The sequence below is a fragment of the Castanea sativa genome, chromosome 10, assembly GCF_040712315.1.
Source record: "Castanea sativa cultivar Marrone di Chiusa Pesio chromosome 10, ASM4071231v1".
Classification (NCBI taxonomy): domain Eukaryota; kingdom Viridiplantae; phylum Streptophyta; class Magnoliopsida; order Fagales; family Fagaceae; genus Castanea; species Castanea sativa.
Window position 1 is genome coordinate 19,984,928 of NC_134022.1, and position 22,450 is coordinate 20,007,377.

Below are 22,450 nucleotides of genomic sequence, written 5' to 3' on the forward strand. Positions count from 1 at the left end.
TAGCCCCAACCATAGTGTTAATATCTTTAGAAGGGAAATCTATAGACTATAGTAGCACTCAACCATGCCAAAGTAGAACATAATGTTACTAGCCTAGCTATAATGATTCATGAGCCACAGCCTAAACAGAAGTAGCATTCAAGTTCCTCAAAAAAAAAAAAAAAAACATTCAAAAGAATGGGCGCATAGATGTTAACCCCCACTTATTATAAAATACACCTGGAAAGAAATGTATTAGGGCATTAAGCTTCCCTAGCGTCGGGATACAACAACAATAACAGACCTTAATCCTCAAACTTTTGGGTTGTCTATAGATCCTTCGCAGAGTAATATGCAGGTTGGTTTCGTGTGTTCTTTTTCACCCTCTATCTTATACATAGTCATTCTCTTTGAAAGTATCACATGCCTCAATCTAAAAAAATGATGTTAGGACAACATATCTAGCAGGAACAGCACTGGCAGGAATGTGGATTTAGAATCCAAGGAAAAAAAGGGGGGGGGGGGTCCAACCTGCTGAATTTTACTTCAAAACGAAATGCCTCTTCTCATTTCAAAAGTGCTCTTTTTTGTAACCTGTATAAACAATATACACCACATATTATCAACATACAAATAAAGGGACTAATTCTGAGATTCACTACTGGGGAAGCTCTCCAATTAACTCCCATTTACTTGTGTATTAGACAATCCTTAAACCTTCAGCAACTCCTGAAAAAACAATTGTGCGATGAAAACATGTTATACATCAAGGTGACATGAAAGTGTGAAGTCCGACAAGCAATATATAATATCATTAAACTGTAAAAAAATAGTGTTTGATGCATGAATAATTTGACCGAGTTATGGACAGGTCTACATGCCCTAGACATAAATTTTTCAGTGTGGTGTTCTTGTGTACATGGATCTGAATTCATCATCCTTAATATTTCTGGTTTTCTTCAATGAACAATCAAGGAAATTGACTGGTCAGACGAAAGACTTTTTACATTTTTCCTTGCACATTCGTGGGTTTCACATTTTAGACTAATGCAATGGCAATTTAAATTTTACTTTCCCATGGAAGTGAGACCATCAAGATTCTATACCAGAGGCCCTTTTACAACAACGCAGAGTATTCTATCCTTTTTTTTTTCCGACATTACATTTTTCAGCAACTGTAATCCTTGGTTACTTTCTCCTTTTTTTGCTCATGTAAGTTGAAACCATGGTCTGCAATAACCTGACCCATTTCACTAACCCAAAAGCATTACTTATTTAGCCCAAGCCCACATTATCCATTTCAAATTGTCATAAAATGGAATCACTTTTGCCATAAAAAGGTCAGGAAGCATGAAGTAAACCTAATTTGAACGGAACCAGATCCAATCTAGCTGTCTAAATTTTTCGCACCCTGAAATCTTGGCACCTCATTTTATCTTTTTTGATAAGTGTATGAAGAAAAATATCTTCTTCAAAAGAAAGACTGTTTACAGACTTGTGATTAATCTAATTCGTAAATTGTTGCCGAACCATATCCATGAAATGAACAAGTGGGGTACCTGTATGCAGCTCAGCTCAATCTAAATACCCAGAAAAATATACTATCCAAGAATCAAATGCAGCACATCACTACCACTGGTTGATATAATAAAGATCTCAAGCTTGAGATCCACTGAGTGGCATACATGATATACCAAATTTACCGACTATCTTCCATTTGTAACCCGAGCATGTAAAGTACACTAAAAAGAAACTAAACTCTAGTTTGAAAGTATCATAGATTTTTGCCTATGCCATCAGTTTGGTTGAAATAGACAGTACCTTCTCTTTTTGTTTGTAGATGGCATCGATCTTCTTCATATACTCATCCGTCAGCTTCTGTATGACAACAAAAGGTGAAATGAGAAGTGGAAAGTGGAAAACATGAGAGAGAAAAATAGTATTCCCATATATATAAAGTTGGTTGTGGAAGCAAATTCAAGGGGAAAAAAAAAAATTGATTCCTAATAGTATAATTATTATTGGCTGAGGAATATATATACACATTGCATATACCAATTGCATCATGCCATATTACAATGAATAATTTGGTTTACCCCATAACATATAAATAGGAATCTAGTCCCAAAAACCAATTCAATTTATTTTTTTTGATAAGTAATAAAGATAATTTCATTGATATTAAAAAGAGAGAGTCACCCAAGTATACAAGAGGGAACAAATCAAAGACGAACATTACAAAAGTCAAGAAAATCCAAAATAGAAAGAAAAGGATGGCTTCTCCACACAGAGAACCAATCAAGGTTCAGAAAAAAAGAAGCTTAAGATCAGGCATGGAACTCTCGATGTCTTCAAAACATCAACTATTTCTCTCCTTCCAAATACACCACAACAAACAATGAGGAACGCTCTTCCAAATATCTCCATTACGATGGCGACCAAAACGACCTTGCCAGCAAGCCAAAAGCCCAACAACAGACCTTGGCATAACCCAACAAACTCCAAATAAACCGAAGACCATATCCCACAACTCCATAGCAACCGGGCAATGAAGGAAAAGATGGTCAACACTTTCACAATTGCACTTGCACATATAACACCAATCCAGAATGCAAACTTTTCTTTTTCTTAAATTGTCAATAGTCAGACATTTCCCCAAAGCTGCGGTCCAAACAAGGAAAGCCACTCTAGAGGGGATCTTTTGCTTCCAAATGCTTTGCCAATGGAAAAACTGCTCACTATGGCCAACTAGAAGATGGTAGTGAGTACTAACCGTGAACCCCTTACTCTTACAAGGCAGCCAACATAGGATAAGCACCATAGCGTTCAGAAACTTCTTTTTAAGAAAATTCGAGTTGATAATTTTTGGAATGGTATTTCTAGTATAATTCTCCTATAACTTTTGAGATAAACCTATTCACAGAATCTTCTTTATAAAAAATATCAAGTGGATGGCATGTAGAATGCTATTTCTAGCAAACTTCTCCTAAAATGAGACATAGGTATCTTTTTTTTTTTTTTTTTTTGCTCTCCCACTCCCCCCCTCTTTTTTTTCCAAATAAGAAGACACAGGATGGCGGGAAACATATGTCTGAAGAGACAAACTTGCTAATGAAACCAAAAAATTACGAGTAAGTTGTTCCATGATAAATAAGCAAGTTGGGGGGTAACTGGGTAAACCTCCCATAATTTCTAGAATTGTGGTCCCAGGTCCAGAAGCATCTAGATAATGAAGTGTACAAAAGCATCAAGTTACCTGCAAATCACTTGACAAGTCCTTCGCAATGTCTTCAGAGAGCTTTTTCTCCTGCATGAAAAGTAAAGCAAAGCAAAGGACTTTTAAAGAAGAGGATGGGGGTTGGACTCAAAAAAGCAATTACTGGAGAGTGAGAAAAAAGCAGGGCAGGGGATTGAGGGATTCAAACCTTCTCAAGTTTTTCGCAGGCTTTTAAAGTATCTCTTCTTATGTTCCTCAATGCCACCTATAAACAGTTTAGGGGAAGGGAGTATTCAAGAGGACAAATTTAGTGACTTTAACATAGCCTATGTATTGGTCTATAACCAAAGATTAATAAACATATACATTTTTAAAATATTTGCACTTTAGGAAAGTGTACAGTGCCATGTCAAATACAGACATTGGATGAATTCCCATGTGTTTCAAGAAATTTACAAACCCAAAAAAAAATGTTACAGGCCAATTATGTCTGACTTCTCAACCCCAAAAAAAAGTGTCACTTAGGCGACACTCTTTTGCATGTTTAACATATTTTTCATTGCTAATAAAAATAAAAATAAAAGTTTCAGGCAAGTGAAGACAGGAGGAGAAGGCAGAAGAAGGGGAACAATATAAACATGAATTAGAGCCATTTCATGAGATCTGATTTGGTCTGACAACGCTCTGCATATCCACCTAAGCCCAATTTTAATACTATTGAATTTACTAAAAACAGCAGCAGGTATTTGTTTTAAATTGTCCAGAGATAATGCCACTGTACCTTCCCTTCTTCAGCCAGTTTAGCTACTATTTTTAAGAATTCCTGCAAGGATTAAAATAAAATAAATTAATAAAAAGAAAAAAGAAGAAGTGGAAGTTCTTTGTAAGCATGCTTTAAGGAACTTCACTGAATAGTGTACATTTTCAAAAAGAAATGTGTGTGTGTGTGTGTCTATATATATTTTCAATTTATATAATATTACAGAAAGTAGAATTTCTTTCATCAATTACTACTAACCACCACTATTTTCAAGAATATAAAGCATTTTTTGCATGTAAATTCATTATAAAATAATTATTAAAAAAAAAAAACCAAACAAACAAAAGCCTTTCTAAGGATACATAAACATATCACAAAACAAGTGCTAAACCGAGAAAATTTTAGAAGAACTGAGCCTTTGAAGCAGAACAATAGATCAGGCCTCATGTGATCAATTCCAAACAATTAACATAAAGCTCAAGTCATGACTCATGACAAAGTACAGAAAATCTTAATATAATTCATCATCTAACTCATTTCAAAGCATGGTACTTGAAGTTCATGTACATGCAGAGAGAACACTATACGTTAGATGCAAAAATGTCATGCAGGTGAGACAGTAAGGATATTGAACTCCAAGGAGCAACACAAGATAGAATGAATTGGCTGCAGTATAGAACCCAACATCCAGGAAAATAAGAAGAACAAAGAGGTAAAAGTAATATTTCAGCTGAGGTTTCATATTAATTGTATATAGAAAATAGACTTATGGGCCCATGGCATAAAAAGACAGAATTACAAGGGGATCAAAGCCAACAGACCATACCTTCCTCCTTTCTGATGTAAGTTGAGGGAGAGTCATTCTTATCACTTCTCCATCGTTGTTTGGAGTCATACCAAGATCAGAGCCCACTATGGCCTTCTCTATAGCCTTTAAGCTGACAAACATGACATATCAAAAAGTAAAATAGATTGTCTAAGAGAGATCATATGAAAGATTTCATGGGCCAGTCCTGCAATGCAAGATGTCAATTCTCTATAACTCAAAATAATTGGACAATTAGATCACCTTAGGTTGTCAAATTTTTTTTTATGGAAGATTCACTAGCATATTAATTTACGAGAATCAGAGAAAATTTTAGTTTTAGTTCTTACTTACTAGTATACATGTTTTTATCGCATAAAATTAAATGGAGAATGTTTCAATCTTCCTTGACAACCATTTTATGTCCTTTAGTTTATAGAATACCTGGATTTGTCATACGGCTGAACCAAGAGAGAACTTGCATCGGGAGTACTGATTTGAGCTATGCTCTTCAAGCTAACTGGACTTCCATAATATTCCACCTAGAAAAGCATTGGGTCATAGCTAATCTAAAATAAAGGTAATTACTTAACCATTAATAAATTACAAGTGATGATTTTGCACTTCTGCAACCTTTTTTGCAGAAGTCACCTCCTTTTTTTATAGAACCACATATGCAGACCTATGATTTTTTTATTTTTTGAAAGTTGACCCAAAATACAATGTCATATTAAGCAATGGATGAAGTGGCTCCCCATACATTTGTTTCTGAAAAGCTCCCATTGATTGCCACTTACAAGAGAAATTATGCTATATGCAGAAATGATAACTTATGCAAAACTAAACCACAAAAAACTATTGCAATGCTAATCAGCTTGAAATTTTGCAACTTCTCCTCATTTGAGATTTTTTTTTTTTGATTAGTACGTTTGAGAATACACACACACACACACACACACATATATATATATATATATTAAAATAACAAAAAAAAGGAAGAAGAAGAAGAGAAATGAAATCAATTGATGCTACAAATTTGCAGTAAATACCCATAGCAATAGAAACCTGTCTGGTTTTAAACCTGAAAAACTATTTCCTGTAGAGGAATGATGGTTTCCAGTGTTGTACATCAGTTACACACTCATTTCTTATGTTTACTAGAGTCAATGCTAGATTCTTAGGTGATAAAGTTTTCCCTATGAAATGGGGAAACAATTGAGTATCCCAGGCCCAAACTCAGGACTCAGGAGGCATTGAATTGAAACTCAGAGTGGGATAAAACTTATCTTTTGCTCCCAAGTTTTAAACACGAAGTATATGGGATTAAATATACAATACCAAAGGAACTACAAACATAGAATTCAAATCCTAAACTCAACACAGAGTAAATAGTGCTTCAGAAAAGAAGAAGAATGATACGTCAATATCTTTCGTTCATGAACAAATGCTGCATTCACTCTTCATATTCAGAACAAAACCATACATTAGCATGGATTATGCCAACAAGCTTTGACTTAAATGCAGTTTTTCCTCCCACAATAATGGGCGGAGTGTGAGGTCATGGTTCAAAACCCAGCAAAAAAACAGCATGGATTGTCTCACTGGGAATGCCTCATACAGTTTTTCTGACAGCATTCATGATAAAAAATCAAACATTTTCAATCTGTTGACCTTCATATCATATCATGCTCCAGACCAGTATAAAATTGAGTGCCACTCATTAACCTTTGTAGCAATGGTTTTTGAAATATTGTCGCTTTGTTACTTATCAAAAAAAAAAAAATGTTGTCACTTTGTTCTAAACAAAATTTGGCTGGAAATTTTTCAAATGCAGATGTGTTTGGCTTGACCTAATAACAAAACTAACAATCCTGCATCTAGATTCATACCTCAATTTTATCTAGCATGGCTGGGTTTGATCTCCCTGTCCTTATTGAATTGAAATTTGATCGAACTGTATCAATAGTTTTTTCCATCCTTCCTTTCTGAAAAACAACCAACAACATCAAGAATACATTTTTCCAATATTATGAAACTGTCAGATTTTAATCTTACAACCTAGCTACATGCTACATCTTGTAATGGACCATTGGAGACACTTACAGAATCTTTCTCAATCAATGATTTTTGTGCTTCAATTTCTTCAAGAGTTGCAGCCCTCACAACTCCTCTTCTGAACAATTCACAACATCAGTAGGTCCCCAAATAACACATCACGTGACCATTAACTCAGATCAATTGCATCAAGCGGAATAGCAATGCGATACATCCTAACATGGCCCATTATTTCAAAAGCAAATTACCATTTTTATGCTCTTAATGCTATGTTTGGAAGTTTGGAGGGATAGGAGAGTAGAGAGTAGGGGGGGAGGAGAGTAGTGGGGAGGAGAGTTGAGGGGAATGGTTATCTTTCACCTTGTTTGGATATTTTTAAAATTAAGTAAGGAAAGGGGTATAATTATCTTTTTCATAGTTTGTAATTTTGTTAATACAATAAAGGTAAATTTAGTAATTCATTTGGTCAAGCATTTCTATGCTCTACTTTCCCTTTAAATCTCTCCAATTTGGGGGAACTAAAAATGAGGTGTTAGAAGTAGTTAGAACCCCTCCAAACCCCGCTCCCTAAAAAACATTCAAACAAGGTAATTTAACTTACTGTACCTCCCTCTACTCCCCATCCATCCAAACAAGCTATAAATTCCAAGAACAGCCAAATCCATAGCCATATGCAATCTTACTACCCAGTCTTTTTATTATTATTATTAATTGTAAATTACACAAGACCTCACCCTCCACCTAGCACTTGCAAGGGGAGGAGGTGCCAGTTGAGCTAGAGCTCATTGGCAATCTTACATCATTTTCAAACTTAAAAGGCACCACAATCAATCATAAGCATAACTATAGCACAAATGAGGTTTCCAAACTTTTCCATTCAACTTGCCTCCTTTGCAACAACTTCCTCAAAACAATGGGCTTCCCACAAAACCCTGCAGCACCATTCCCAAGCCTCACATAGCTTGCAGCCGAGCTCCACGAATATGCGCTTAACCGGCATTTCACAAAATCAGGTCCTCCACTACACGAACCTGTAAAAATATTCAATCACAAACCACTCTCCAAGCAAAAAAACCAATACCCATTTAACTTTCACAATTAAAAAACTAAACTTTAACTCAAACCCACCATTCTAAACAAAACCCCAGACTTAAATAAACTCCAAAAGTGTCATTTAGAAATTCAACCAAATTTCAAAATGTGCATTCACATTACCAAAAACAACCCACAAAACTCCATGAATCACTATCATTTTCTAAAGCATGTACACACTTAAGTAAAATACAACTAAGAAAAAGGTTAAAGGGTTACATACCACGAAGAAAGGGGAGGGTTTTGGGAGGGTTTTGCTGGGGTTGAAGGATGGACCGTACAGGGGTCGTTCGACAAAACGGTGTCGCCATGAACACTCAGGAGAGAGAGAGAGAGAGAGAAGCTTAGCAAAGTTTCTATCTTTAGTTAAAGATAGAGTGAATGAGTGAGTGTTCTGATTGTGGGGGCAGAGTTGGAAATATGAACAAAGCTTTGGTTCTCTGAAGGAAGAAGCAGAAGAGGGAGGGTGGGTTTTGGGTTTGTGGATAAGAAATTTTTTTCTCGGGTTTGTTTGGTTATCAAGGTAAACAGACCGGGAACAGACCCAGAACACCGGTTAGAGTATGTCCTGTGCCGGTTCAGGATTTCAAATAATGTAAATTAAATAAAACTTTTTAAAGGGTACAAATGTACGATGCCAACTTTGTGTATAATTTTGACAAAAAAAAAAAAGTTTAATTGTCCATTTGAGGGGTTTTTATTATTTTATTTTATTTTCTATGTCATATAATTTTTCAATACTAAGTGAGTGTCTAGCTCCAAATTAAAAAAAAAAACCAGCTTATTTTACTATTCAGTTTATTTTGGCTACTATTCATGAGTCCACTGCATTTTTTGTACTATTCATGGATCCTATTATATTATTTCAGCTAATTTTTACCTTTATCTATAGTACTTTTAACAAAAAAAATTTTAGTTTTAGCAAAATAAGCAAATCACAAACAAACCTTAAGAGTTCATTTGGGATAGCTTATTTAATTGAATTAAAAATTTTAGTAAAAAAAGCTAATTTTTTAAGCCAAGACTTGAACCTGCTCTCAGCAAGTGAAATAATATGTCCAACATGCAAATTATTGGGTCACACACATTTTGTTGGTCAGGAAAGAAAAACTAATAAATATAAACCAATTTAAGTATCAAATATATTAAAAAAATTAAATGACACACCACGATTTGACCTCGGTTGAATCTCTGTCCAACCTCAAAAATCTTGAACCTTTCACTTTCCCAGTTCATCAAACAATCTGAGTTTCAAAACCATGATCATATGTTGAAACTTTTAAAAAAAAAGAAGTGTTAGTATATTATTTTTTTGGACACATTAAAATGTAATATAAGTTAAACTAAAACTTGAGGGTAAGTTTTTTTTTTTTTTTTTGGTCAAATAAAACTTGGTGACAGTGATCTTTACCTTACTTAATCATCGGTACAAAATGTACATATCTCTCTCTCTCTCTCTCTCTCTCTCTCTCTGAATGTGTGAATAATTAATTCATTAAAGTTTTGTGAATTTTATTTTTTTAGATATTTATTAGAACCATAGCCTCATAGTTGAATTGTACATATCTCATTAAGCCATGCTCTTGTAAATACTATGGTTTTGTGAGTTTGGTATACATCAGCTAATCTTTGACTAATTGAGGTTTTTAGATTATTTGCTTATTTTCAAAGCATGATAATATACATGGCCTTAAGCACAAGTGCTTGACATTAATGTGGAACTTCTTAACAACTCTAACTGACATAACTCTGATGCTGACACGTGTACAAATGCATAGGATGTTGACACTTGGACTCTCAATAGTAATAAACTCAACTAATGTTAGACTACATGTAGCTCATAGCTCTACTACAGGTTGTTTAGACTCTGCCTTTACATCCCCCCTCAAACTAAGGGGAGGAACCCTTATTAGTTTGGAAACAAGATCCAGAAACATAGGAGAAGAGAAAGCTTTGGTAAAGATGTCAGCTAACTGATCCTTAGTGGAAATGAACTTGACCTGCAACTCCTTAGACATAACCTTTTCTTTGATATAATGGTAATCCACTTCAATATGCTTGGTGTGAGCATGAAACATAGGGTTGGAAGCCAATGCCAAAGTAGAGAGGTTATCACACCACAACAAGGGAGGCATAGACAAATAAACACCAAGGTACTTAAGAATTTGCCCAATCCAAGACAACTCTGCTATAGTAGTAGCCAGGGCCCTATATTCAACCTCACCAGATGATCTAGCCATTGTCAATTGCTTCTTAGCAGACCAAGTAATAGGTGAATGACCCAAGAAGACCACCATCCTTGTGATGGACTTTCTGTCAAGTGGTTCACCAGCCCAATTAGCATTATAATAAGCTAAAAGGGCCAAGGAACCAGGTTCAAAATGAATGCCATGATGCAAAGTACCTTTGAGATACCTTAGAATCCTTTTAACTGCCATTAAATGATGATGAGTAGGCTGACTCGTGAATTGACATGCTTGCTGAATTAAATAGTATAAATCAGGCCTGGTAAATGTGAGATATAGCAATGCACCAACAATACTTCTATAAATAGTAGGATCAGATAGAAGGGTACTAGTCTGAGAGTTCACATGCAAGGTAGGTGAACAAGGAGTGAAACAAGGCTTGCAATCCAACTTGTTGAACTTAGTGAGCAGATCCATAGCATACTTAGACTGATGCACAAACAAACCCTAAGATGTGTATTCAATCTGAAGTCCAAGGAAGAATTTAAGTGGACCAAGATCCTTTAAATCAAAAACTGCACTAAGCCTGGAGATAAGCTGAGCAATGAATGAAGAATTATTCCTAGTTATGATGATATCATCAACATAAAGAAGAAGATAAACCACATAGGAATCATGATGCAAAACAAAAAGATTGATGTTAGCAGAAAAAGCATGGAAACCAATGTGAAACAATTAAGAGGTGAAACTCTCAAACTAGGCTTGAGGGGCTTGTTTGAGTTCATAAATGGTTTTATGAAGAAGGCAGACATGAGTGGGATGTACAGGATCAACATAGCTAAGAGGTTGTGACATAAAAACCTCTTCATTAAGCACCCTATGAAGAAAAGCATTAGAAACATCTAACTGCTTCAAAGACCAATTATTATGCATAGCCAAAACTAAAACAATCCTCACAGCTGCTGGTTTCACAACAGGACTAAATGTCTCCTTATAGTCCAAGCCATACTCTTGTAAAAACTGTTAAGACATATGCGGATTTTGTTTGAACATATGTTATGTAAATTGGCTAATCCTTTGACAAAACGCACTTTACTTGTAATTGGGTAGATCTAGGATGGGTTTAGTATTTCAAGGAACAAGAGTTCAAGTCTAGTATTGAAGCCATGCAAATCTGTCCAAGAAACAAGTGAAGAAGTGCTGTTCATTAAAACTCGACAGATAGATATCTATCGAGATTTAATGATGAATCTCGACAGCTACTCGACAAAAATAGTATCTATCGAGAATTACAAAATTCAAATTTCTCGATCTGTTTTCACGTATATCTAAGTGTATTTGCGTAGGGTTTCTTTTTCACAATTTTAAACATATATAAGGATTATTTTAAAGGCCGTCACACAAGGAATCAGAGCATTCCTTCATGCATTGTGTGACAAGAGACAAAAGTTGACCTAGTTCATCATATTATTTAAAGAAGCTACTGTGTCTTTGAGCCAAGGGTTTTGTAACTAAGGAGCTCCTTGATCTTCATCGCTTGGATAAACTGAAGAACTTTGCAGCCAATATCTTTCTCAAGTTGGTGTGTTAGTCACGTATTTGGATTCGTGCATCGATTGGTTAGTCACGTATTGGGAGCTGTGCATTAAAAGGAGAGATTGTCACTACATTACAAGTCTAATTGTGTATTGAGGTAAATGTTCAACTATAGGTTAGTATAAGGTATTGAGATTCCTTTACTTGTAACTGTTTGTTTTGATAATAGTGAATTTTCGAGAGTGATAACCTTAAATTCACCCGGTGGGGTTTTGCCTCAGTGGTTTTCTCCATATGTAAACAAATCAACTGTGTCAAACTTATTTTCTGCTACATTTATTTTAGTTGGTGATTTGTTTGTTCTACCACACTTATTGCATATAATTGAATATAATTAATTAATTTGGCTAATTAATTAATTAATTTATCAAATGGGGTCAATACGTTCTTGGCCTATCAAAAACCCTTTGGCCACCAGTCTAGCCTTATATTTAGCAATAGCTCTATCAGAGCATTCTCATTAAGAATGCTAAATGCTATAAATGCTATGTTTTAGCATCAAATTTGTAAAAAGATAACTCCATCAAGCATTCTAATGTTATTAATTTTGATATACTGCTACAGTGCATTCTCAAAAATGAGAGCGCACTGTAGCAGTATGATATAATTTTTTAATGTTTTCTCTTTCTTCTGATCTCTTTCTCTCTCTATCTCTCTCTCTCTCTTTCTTTCTGAACTTTCTACCTTTCCACTCTTTTTCTCTGCCTCTCCGTATCCCTTTTTCTCACTTCAAGTTTTTTTTTTTTTTTCCTGCTCCAAATCATTTCATCTCCCTCTTTCTCATGTCAAGCTTCTTCTTTTTCTTTTTCTTTTCCACTTCAAATCAACACCGGTTTGGATTTCTCACCATTGTTGTTGTCCTCAAGGGTAAAGCTAATCTTTCCGCCCTTGAGGTCGGTGATGTTGACGAAGACGAAGGAGCCAAGGGCAGAGCCGGTGGCCTGGAACATGGTGGCGGCCAAGGCGGTGCCGTTGGTGATTTGGTGGAGGGAGATGATGTTTTTGATGAGTATGTTCTTGGTGGGTATGAGTTTGTTCTTCGTGGGTGTTTGTGAAAATTTTCCGTTCATCGTGGGTCTGGGTTTGTGATTTGTCTGTGGTTGGTGGTGGTGGTTGTGGCTGTGGTTGTAGATGTGGGCGGTGGTGGCAGTGGGTGTTGGCAGTGGCAGGGGGTTCGTTGGCATTGAAAGAGATGAGAATGAGAATAAAAAATTGATAAAAAATTAATATTTTAATGAAGTAGTAAAAATTATAAAATTTTTTATGTTGGGTGTATTGTAAAATGAGGTGTTAAAATTAATAAAGTAGGTTTTTGAGATGATAAATGCTAAATTTTTTGAAATTTTTGATGAGGATGCTCTCACTACCCCTCATAATTTTATAAACCCATTTACAATAAACAACATTTTTACCAGCTGGAAGAGGTACCAAAGACCAGGTATGTTGCTTCAAAAGAGAGGCATATTCAGAGTCCATAGCTGCAATCCATTGTGGATGCATGGTAGCAACAGTAAAGGTAGGAGGTTCCTCTTGAGAATAATCTCTCACAACTGTGTAAGAAATACCATATTTGGATTTGGTAAGCATAGGATGGGTATTAGGAAGAGATGAAGGCACAGACTGACCAATAGGATTAGAAGACTAAGAAGTAAGGGTAGAAGGAGCAGGCGGTGGTGAAACAACAGGATTGGAGGAAAAGACTGGACTAGACATATCAAAAAAAGAATCAGAAGACACATCAGGCACAGCAACAGAGGCATGAATTGAAGGAAAAAGAGCAGACATAGCAAATAAAGGATAAGAGGAAGAACTAGGTAAAAGAAATGTCAACCAAAGATCAAAGGAAGGACTAGTAGGACCAGAATTACTGGAAGAAGAATCTGTAGAAACAGGTATGCTAGGAAAATTAGATTAATGGAAAATGACATGAGATGTGATATAAATTTTCTGTGTCTGAGTGTCAAGACAGATATAACCTTTGGTTAATGGAGGGTATCCTAGAAAGATACACTGAGTAGACCTAGGTTGAAGCTTATGATTAGAATTTGGTCTAAGAAAGGGAAAACAAGCACAACCAAAGGTTCTCAAGGATTGTAAAGAAGGAGGTGTATGAAACAATCTTTCCCAAGGAGACTTAAACTGAAGAACAGAAGATGGAACTCTATTTAGCAAGAATGTGGCAGCATTAAAGGCATATCACCAATAGGAAGATGAAAGCTTAGACCGATGGAGCATAGAAATACCACTTTCAACAATCTGTCTCTGTTTCCTCTCAACTACATCATTTTGCTGAGGGGTATAGGGACAAGACAATTGATGTTGAATACCATTGTCCAAACAAAAGGACTTAAAATGGTTACTGGTGTATTCACCTCTACCATCAGACCTAAGAGTTTTGATTTTAGACCTAAACTGAGTTTCAACAAGAGCTTTAAAGTACAAATGTCACAGGGGCAGGACTCCAAACATCACTTTGAACAAGTTGTAAAGGAAAAGTACTTGACATAACATGCTTTGGAAAGGGAAGCTTGTGCATTTTAGCACTTATGCAGTATTTACACTGAGAACAAATGTCATCATTATAGAAAACTATAACATTGCTAGGAAAAGAAGTGTTGATGCTCATTTTGGCAAGAGGCCCAATAGCAAGAAGAAGCTCAACAATATGAGAGGAAAAAGAGTTAGTAAATTGGGAAGAAAAACCATTAAGCCCGAATGGCAGGAATAATGGATCATAGGCCTAGAAAATAGCAAATGGGCCTCAAAGAAAGCATACATGCCTAAGCAAGTCCAGAGAGAAAAGTAATAAACCCATGAGCACTATGAGAAATAGAAAGCAAGCAAGAATAAACCAAAGAGGCTCGAAGTAAAGGAATTAAGTGAGTAAGGGGGTAATGACAAGCCCATAAACCCCCAAAGGAAAAGGATGTGGAAATTTGGGCCGAGGAAGCCCAAATGACTTAGCAAAGGCTCATGGGAGTAAAGAATTGGAATGAGCCGAGGATAACCAAATGGATGAAATGGGCCAAGGAAGCTTGGAAGCAATGGAACGGGTCAAGAAAGCCCAAACTAGTAAGAAAACTAGCCCAATGATAACACTGGGCCACTGGAGTTAAGCAAAGGAAAAGTGTACAGCAAGCTCGAAAAGCCCAGCAAGCACGGGTCATATAATAGCACAGCAGGAATGGCAAGATGGCGTGGCAAAAGTGCTAGCTGAACTACAAAAATAAAAAAGAACGGGTTTAAGAGAAGGAAAGCCCACTATTAAGCAAGACCCAGTCTAGGAAAGAAGCAAGCTATAAAGAACAAAGGCCCAAAAATCTATTCTCGCCATAAGAGGCCAAGAATGAGCAGTAGAACGCACAAACGAGCCTTCAGGTCATGGCAAATGCATGAGCAGCAGACAAGCTATGGATACACACGGAAGTGGAGCACGCATAAGGCTTAGGCACCACTAACCTGTACCCAGCTAATATAAGAGTGGTGGGCCATGGGTCAAAGGTAAGAGAGGGTATAGTCTGGCGGTGAGGAGAAGGGGGAAGTCTATTCTGGGGTTCCCGCTCAAACGCTTTTGTAGAAAATATCCTGCTAGGATGACATACTACCTAAAAGAGGGAAAGATCAGTTAGAATCACTTGGTGCATGTTATGAGGGATAGTGAGAGAGAATGCCCACCCTTATCCGAATGGGAATGCCACGACAAATAAGCAAAAATAATAAGGCCCTTTGTTTGGTAATGGGATATGGCATGGCCAACACAGGTAAGTGGTGGCGGCTAGACAGCTGACAAATCAGTGGGTGGTCTAAAAGGACACCCACATCTAGACAAAAGTGGTTAAAGGGTGAAATGGTAAAAATCCAGTCATGGCAGGCAGTATAAAAGGAGCCTCCGCCGTGCATAGTAACATAACACAATAGAACAAGACAGTAAGAACAACACAACACAAAAACACAAAACAAGAGAGTAAATAGGAATAGAGCAGAAAACTTAGAGAGAAAAGAAAGAAAAATAGAGAACGTAAGGCAAGAGTGAGATGGTAGGCATGCACCAATAGGCTAATCCCATTCTCTCATTCTAAAAGCCTACCCTCTATTTGAGGATTAAGGATTTTTGGAGCATAAGTCATTCAGGCTCATTCTATCAAAGTGGGTAAACTCCACAGCAGGACTTTCTTGTGAGGTTACCTACATTGAGGAAGTGGTTCTCTCTTTGGTCTTACCTTCGTAAGGTAGTCAAGCACGGCAGACTAACTGTTTTTGCTTTGTTTTTCTTATTGATTAAATACTAGTGTTATCTCATCTTCATTATTGTCATTTTATTGCATCTTTATGGCCATACTGTTTTTTTTTTTTTTTGTTGGAATTCTTTGGACTAACAGTAAGTGCATTTCCTTCATTATTATTATTTTATACTTTCTAGTCATAACTTTCCTGCAATAGTCTCATTTTCCATGGGGCATGTGACCAAGGCATTAACAAAAGGGCCCTAGTTTGCATACAAGCTGGTTTAAGATGAGTTGCAATTAGGCCGGTCCTAACTCTCCTACCTAGAACCTTTGGGCCTTAGTATAGCAGGGGGAAGCCCAACCCACCACCTCAAAAAGGCCCACCAAATTTAAATTGGCGACTCCACTAGGGAATTAGGAAAAAGACAGGGAAAGTAGACAAAAACCCTCGCAAGCTATGCCCTCTAGACGAAACATGAGTATTGTGCCCTCGCAGGCAAAGTCAAGGCCAACAACACCCCACCAACACCAGCCTAACCAGGCGGAAGGTGCCAATGGAACGGGGGCTAAACCTTAACAATAACAGAGGGTCCCCATTGACAATGCCAACGCTTTTATCGAGATGTTGCAGTCACTACAACATTTGCAACAGTAGATGATGGAAGAAATTCGTCAACTGAATGTGGACAAGATGAAGGAAAAAGGAAGCTAGCATGACCGAGAGCATGCAACAGACAAGTAAGAGACCCTAGTCGGTGGTATTTCGTAGAACGCAGAACAATGTTTCATTACTATGGTAGAAGTAGCAGCCTTCCTAGAGTAGGAGAGAGCCAAAGTCTCTAAAGAAAGGTTTTACGCAAGTAGACCTCCTTACCCACTAAGAATACTCAGCAAGCCATACCCCAAGAGGTATGAACCACGAGTTTTTGCACAATACAATGGGAGAAAGGGGAATGCCGTCAAGCATGTGAGCAAGTTCATTGATACACTTGGTCCTTATGCGGCAGACAAGGACTTATGTCTCCAGAAATTTTCTAAGTCACTGTGTGATCATGCATATACCTAGTACATCGGTTTGAAACCAGGGTCAATCCCAACATAGGATGACATGGTGGATGTATTTTGTACTAAGTACTTCCACTGAAAAGAAACACTAATGCTTGCAACTTTACAAGCAACTAAAAAAAGAAGCGGCGAAGACTTGATGGAATACATCAAAAGGTTCAGAGACATAGCACTTGATTGCTATGATCATTGCAAAGAAAAGACATTGGTAGAAATGTGTATGGCAAACATGATCAGGGAGTGTAGAGTTGTCCTGGAAAATCTGGAAATCTCCTAGTTTGTGCAATTGTTGCAGAAAGTCAGGAAGACTGCTCAATTAGTAAAACCAATTTCAGACAAAAGGAACGCTCTACAAGCTATGGCAGTATCCATTGGTGAAAAGAAGAGGAAGGCTGATGGAAGGGAATAGACACCCTTCCACCACTACCATGTACCCTAAAGGAGCTAGACATGCTCCTAGATAAATGGCTAGCAGACAGAGTCTTTAAGCCTAATCAAGTTTCTAGAGAGCCCACAGAAGAAGAGCGGAGGGACCTACGCTTCTGCCGCTTGCACAATTATGTGCAACATCCTACTGCAGAATGTTGGGCGCTTCACAGACTAGTGCACCAAAGAATCAAGGAATGGACTCTAAAGCTGTTCCAGCTAGAAGTTCAAAGAAACCCACTCCTAAACCACAAAGGGAAGGGTGTAGCAATGGTTGTCATTTGCGCAGATCTAGGGGAGGATGACAAGAAAGTCCAGCCTTGTCTGCCACAGCAATTACCACATTGCAGAAAAGTTTCAAGTTCAAAACTTATTTTATCAGTTGGGGCTTACGATAAATTAGCAAAGAATAGCTACAGAAGCCCTGGTAAGCATTGCCTCTAAGGCAGTAATAGAATATTTAACAGCAGAAGTCATATATGATAGAGCCTTCTTACAGGAGGCAAGTGAGATCACTTTCAGTGACGAAGATATGGAGATAGGGTACTTGGATCATACGAGGCCCTTTTACTTAGCAGCGTCCATAAATCAATCCCCATCAAGAGAGCTTTGATAAATATGGGTGCTTTCGTGAATCTCATCTCATTGAGCACCTTGCAAGCAGCAGGAATTTCAGAAAGAAAGATTCAGAGATGTTCGATGAAAGTAATAGGATTTTGAGGAAGAGGTGAATACACCGTAAGCCACATTCAGCTGTGATTGAAGGTGGGACCAATAGCTTCTTTGGCTCGCTTCCATGTGGTGAAAACAGAGGTCTCATACCACGTGATATTAGGGAGACCATGGTTGCATAAGCACTGACTAGTCTTATCCACTTATCATCAGTGCGTGAAAGAAAGGTTGAATGGCAGAATGATACGAATAGTGGCAAACTCGTCGCCTTTCGAACAAGCAAAGGCTCATCGAGTAGAAACTATGTTCTACGACAAATGGGCACCAGCTGGGGAGAGCTCAATATCAAAACCACAGGGCACCTTTATGCCTAGGTGGGAAGACATTCAAGATGTCCTAGAGCCCGATTCGAGGAAACTGCTCTCATAGAAGAAGAAAACGAAATAAGCACCCAATTTGAAGGCAGACGACACACCGCAAGGTGTCAGAGTTCGGGCCCCTAACAGCAGAATCGTCTACAAATTATGAAGGTGCGTGGGGCCCACATGCATTGCATAAGCGGGCCCCAAGCAAGAACTTCGGCATAAGAGTTTGATGTGCTGCGTGGCTCAAGAAGGTTCAGAGGAAGAAAGTGATATGGAGAAAGTGGAGGGAGTTATAGCAAAAAAAAGATGTACAAGTTACAGTAGAAGAAAGATTGGAAGAAATTGACCTAGGATCTAATCCACAGGAATCAAGACCCATCTAAATTAGTTCAAGACTGTAAGAGAAAGAAAAGTCAGAATTGATATTGTTGTTGAAAGAGTTTAAGGATGTTTTCGCATGGGATTATAGCGAAATGCCCGGATTGGATCCCATACTAGTGGTACATATGTTGAATGTGGATCTTGATGCCAAGCCATTAGCTTAGCTTGCCAAGGTATTCCACACAGAAATAGAAGAGCAAATAGTAAAGGAGGTGCAAAAGCTACTGGTTTCAGGTTTCATTAAGCCTATACAACACCCACATTAGTTGTCCAACATCGTGCCAGTAAAGAAGAAGAATGGGCAAATAAGGTGTTGTGTAGATTTTAGAAATCTCAACAGAGCTTGTCCAAAAGATGAATTCCCACTGCTAAACATGGATTTGTTGATAGACTCTGCATCAGGGAACGCCATGGTTTCCTTCATGGATGGGTTCATCGGATACAATCAGATCAGAATGACGCCAAAGGATGTGGAGAAAATTGCTTTCAAAACACCCATTGGCAACTTTTACTATACTATGATGCCTTTTAGGTTAAAAAATGCAAGCGTAACTTACCAACGTACCATGACGGCCATATTCCACTACACGATGCACCGTGAGTTGGAAGAGTATGTGGATGACATAGTTGTGAAGTCAAAAAGGTGAAAAGATCATGGCTAAATATTGAGGAAAGTGTTCGAAAGGTGTAGGGCTTTCAAATTGAGAATGAATCCCTTTAAGTGTGCATTCAGAGTATCTTCTGGGAAGTTTCTGGGTTTCTTGGTTCACAGTAGAGGAATAAATGTAGACCCAACCAAGGCCACAGCCATAGCCACCATGAAGCCACCTACTATGGTGAAAGAGTTGAAGAGTTTCTTGGAGAAGAAGTCAGAGAGCAGTAGGTAATGAAGTTTGATGGATCCTCAACTGCCCACTTAGGAGGCGCGGGAATAGTACTGTATCATAAGGAGGACGAGGCTGTGGCACTTTCATTCAAATTAGACTTCCCTTGCTCAAACAATACTGCATAATATGAGGCTTATCTCACAGGGCTAGCTACAGCCCTCGAAATGGGGGTCAAGCATTTAAAAGTGATGGGCTAGTCAAACCTAGTGGTTTGCCAGACTAAAGGAAGTTTCTCTTTAAAGGAACCTAGCTTAGCCTCATATAGAATGATGGCCTCGAAGATGAAGGAAAAGTTCTCAACATTTGAGATAGAGCATGCTCTAAAGAGTGAAAATTGATATGCGAATGCTGGCCGCGTTAGGGTCATAAATAGTTTTTGAAGGAAGCAGCATCAAGATAGAAGTCAGCAAGCAGAAGGAGTCCATTATTGACGTACTGAAGGAGAGGATCCAAGAAGAAGAATGTGAAGAAGATTGGAGAATTCCCATAAAGGAAGCTTTGATGAGAGAAGGAGACATGGCATAATTGAAGGCGTTGAAAGACTACGCCTTGGTAAAAGGGGAATTGTATCGCAGGATACCAGGAGGGGTCCTGTCAAGATGTGTAGGGTAAAAGGAGGCCCAAAGAAAGTTGAAGAAAGTACATGACAGAACTTGCGGGTTTTACAGAGAAGTCAACCTTACCGCAAACTCCAAAGGGCAAGTTTCTATTGGCCAAGCATGGGTAAAGATGCGGACCAAGTCCAGACCCAATGCGAGGCCTATCAGCTGACGACAGACAAAGAAGAAAGCTATGTTGTCTTCGTCAGCAAAGACTGGAGGAACCCGATTGTATAGTACCTGACAGAAGGTATCCTGCCACAAAAGCACAATGAAAGATACAAGCTTAAGAGATTGGCAACATGTTACTTTCTGCATGACGGAGTCCTTTTCAAGAAAAGGTTTGATGGAGACCCATTGTGATGTTTGGGTCTTGAGGAAGCAAGTGAGATGATAAAGGAAATACACGCAAGAGAGTGTGGGGAGCACCAAAGGAAGAAAAAGTTGTATAAATGCCTGCTGCAGATGGTTTATTATTGGCCTACCATGAAAAGAGACACGACAGAATTTGTGAAGAGCCATAGTTGCCAAGTGCAAGCCAACCTGATCCACACTCACCCATAGAACTTACAGAGCATGGTCACCCCATGACCCTTTCACACTTGGATCCTGGTGGCTACGGAGTATTTTACCAAGTGGGCGAAAGCCATACCACTCCGTATGGCCACAGGAGGGGCAGTGGCAAATTTTATCAAGGAAAACGTAATTGTTAGGTTCGAAGTACCCCACAGGATCGTTAGTGACAACGGCACGCCCTTTGTCAACAGTGAGGTGAGAAAGATGCTAGAATTCTACCAGATCAAATACCATCGATCATTGACCTATTACCCTCAAGGGAACAGGCAGGAAGAGGCGACAAACAAGACCTTTATAAAGATTATCAACAAGATGAGCTAGGATTATACTGGAGGATGGGCAATGCACCTGCCAGATGCCCTTTGGGCTTACCGAAACTCACCAAAGTCAGCCACAGGGTTTTCAACATTCTCTTTGGTCTACGGAATAGAGGTAATAAGCCCTGCAAAAGTAATGACTCCCTCTCTGAGAGTCATGCAAATGCGGAAGAAAGAAAAGGAAAAGGAAGTGTTTGCAACAGAAAGGTGTGAAGTCTTAGAAAGGCTGGATGAGAAAAGGGAAGAGGCTCAAGAACGCAGCCGCAGATACAGACAAAAGATGACTGAAGCTTATGGCAAGATGACTAAAGAGAGAGTGTTTGCGGAAGGACAACTTGTACTAAAGGCAGCGGATCACGTCAAGTGAGGTATGACAGGACCATCTAAGTTCTTACCGAAATAGGAGGGACCCATTGTGATAAGAGAGACACATGCAAGTGGGTATTATCGTTTAGCCCTAATGGATGGCAGAGATCTAATGGACCCCATCAATGGCAAGTGGCTAAAAAGATACTATGCTTGAAAAAAATCATGTAGTTTTCCCTTTTGTTTAATTAGTTCCATGTTTTCTTTCCTTTCCTTCAAATGACTATGTCACCAGGAAACATTGTAACATGCTTTTATCTAGAATGTAATGAAAAACTATGAAGTATTAGAAAGCATGTTGTATCATAGTCATAGTGATAGCAAAAGCAGTAGCAAATGTAGCGTCATAGTTTACAAACCCAAACTATAGTAGTTATGTAAGAATTGCCAAATAAGTACTGTTGAAAATATAAAGTGTACTAGATAGGGAAATAAGGAAAAGGAAATAAAAGAGAAAACTACATAATATCAATGAAGTCCGGAATTGAGAGTCTAATCTCCAAAGTGATTGTATCCAGTAACACTAGAAAGAAGGTGCTCACAGTGTCCCTCCAAGTCCGCCACCTCCTTCCTCAAAGCCTCAATGCGTGTATCAATGGCATCCACAGCAGGCTGAACCTTCTTCATGAATAAGGCTAGGGCAATCTCACGTAGATGGTCCAACATAAACTCTACGGCAAAGCCTACACTGATCAACTCCTATACCGCAGCCCTCCACTGCAAGATCCTCTTGGTAGAAATAGTATCTATGAAGTTGTGCTCAATGTCATTCATCACACTCCCCAACAACTTTCGGAAGTGCTCCCTCACAGAGTGGCCAAGAAGAAATCCCCGCATAAAGTCTCCACGGCTCCTATAGACTACCTCAAAGTGAGAAGCA

General features: G+C 38.2%; 2 protein-coding genes across 5 annotated transcripts; one reads left to right on the forward strand and one right to left on the reverse strand.

Moving 5' to 3' along the window:
- Positions 1-518: 518 nt before the first annotated feature.
- On the reverse strand, positions 519-8,395 carry LOC142613569 (ribosome-recycling factor, chloroplastic). 4 transcript variants are annotated; one of them, XM_075785958.1, is made up of 12 exons: positions 8,132-8,395; positions 7,703-7,847; positions 6,865-6,934; positions 6,651-6,746; positions 5,206-5,303; positions 4,783-4,894; positions 3,978-4,019; positions 3,405-3,461; positions 3,236-3,286; positions 1,801-1,857; positions 697-708; positions 519-573 (listed from the first exon to the last, which is right to left on the reverse strand). In XM_075785958.1, exons 1-12 carry the CDS (start codon positions 8,217-8,219, stop codon positions 526-528), a joined length of 876 nt encoding a protein of 291 aa, XP_075642073.1. In that variant the 5' UTR covers positions 8,220-8,395; the 3' UTR covers positions 519-525. The 4 variants fall into 4 exon arrangements, with proteins under 4 accessions (XP_075642073.1, XP_075642076.1, XP_075642075.1 ...); XM_075785961.1 differs by having other exon boundaries at positions 673-708; XM_075785960.1 differs by having other exon boundaries at positions 519-708.
- Positions 8,396-21,229: 12,834 nt separating this feature from the next.
- Positions 21,230-21,571, forward strand: LOC142612182 (uncharacterized). The gene has a single exon (XM_075784298.1). It carries the CDS (start codon positions 21,230-21,232, stop codon positions 21,569-21,571), a length of 342 nt encoding a protein of 113 aa, XP_075640413.1.
- The last annotated feature ends 879 nt before the right edge of the window (positions 21,572-22,450 follow it).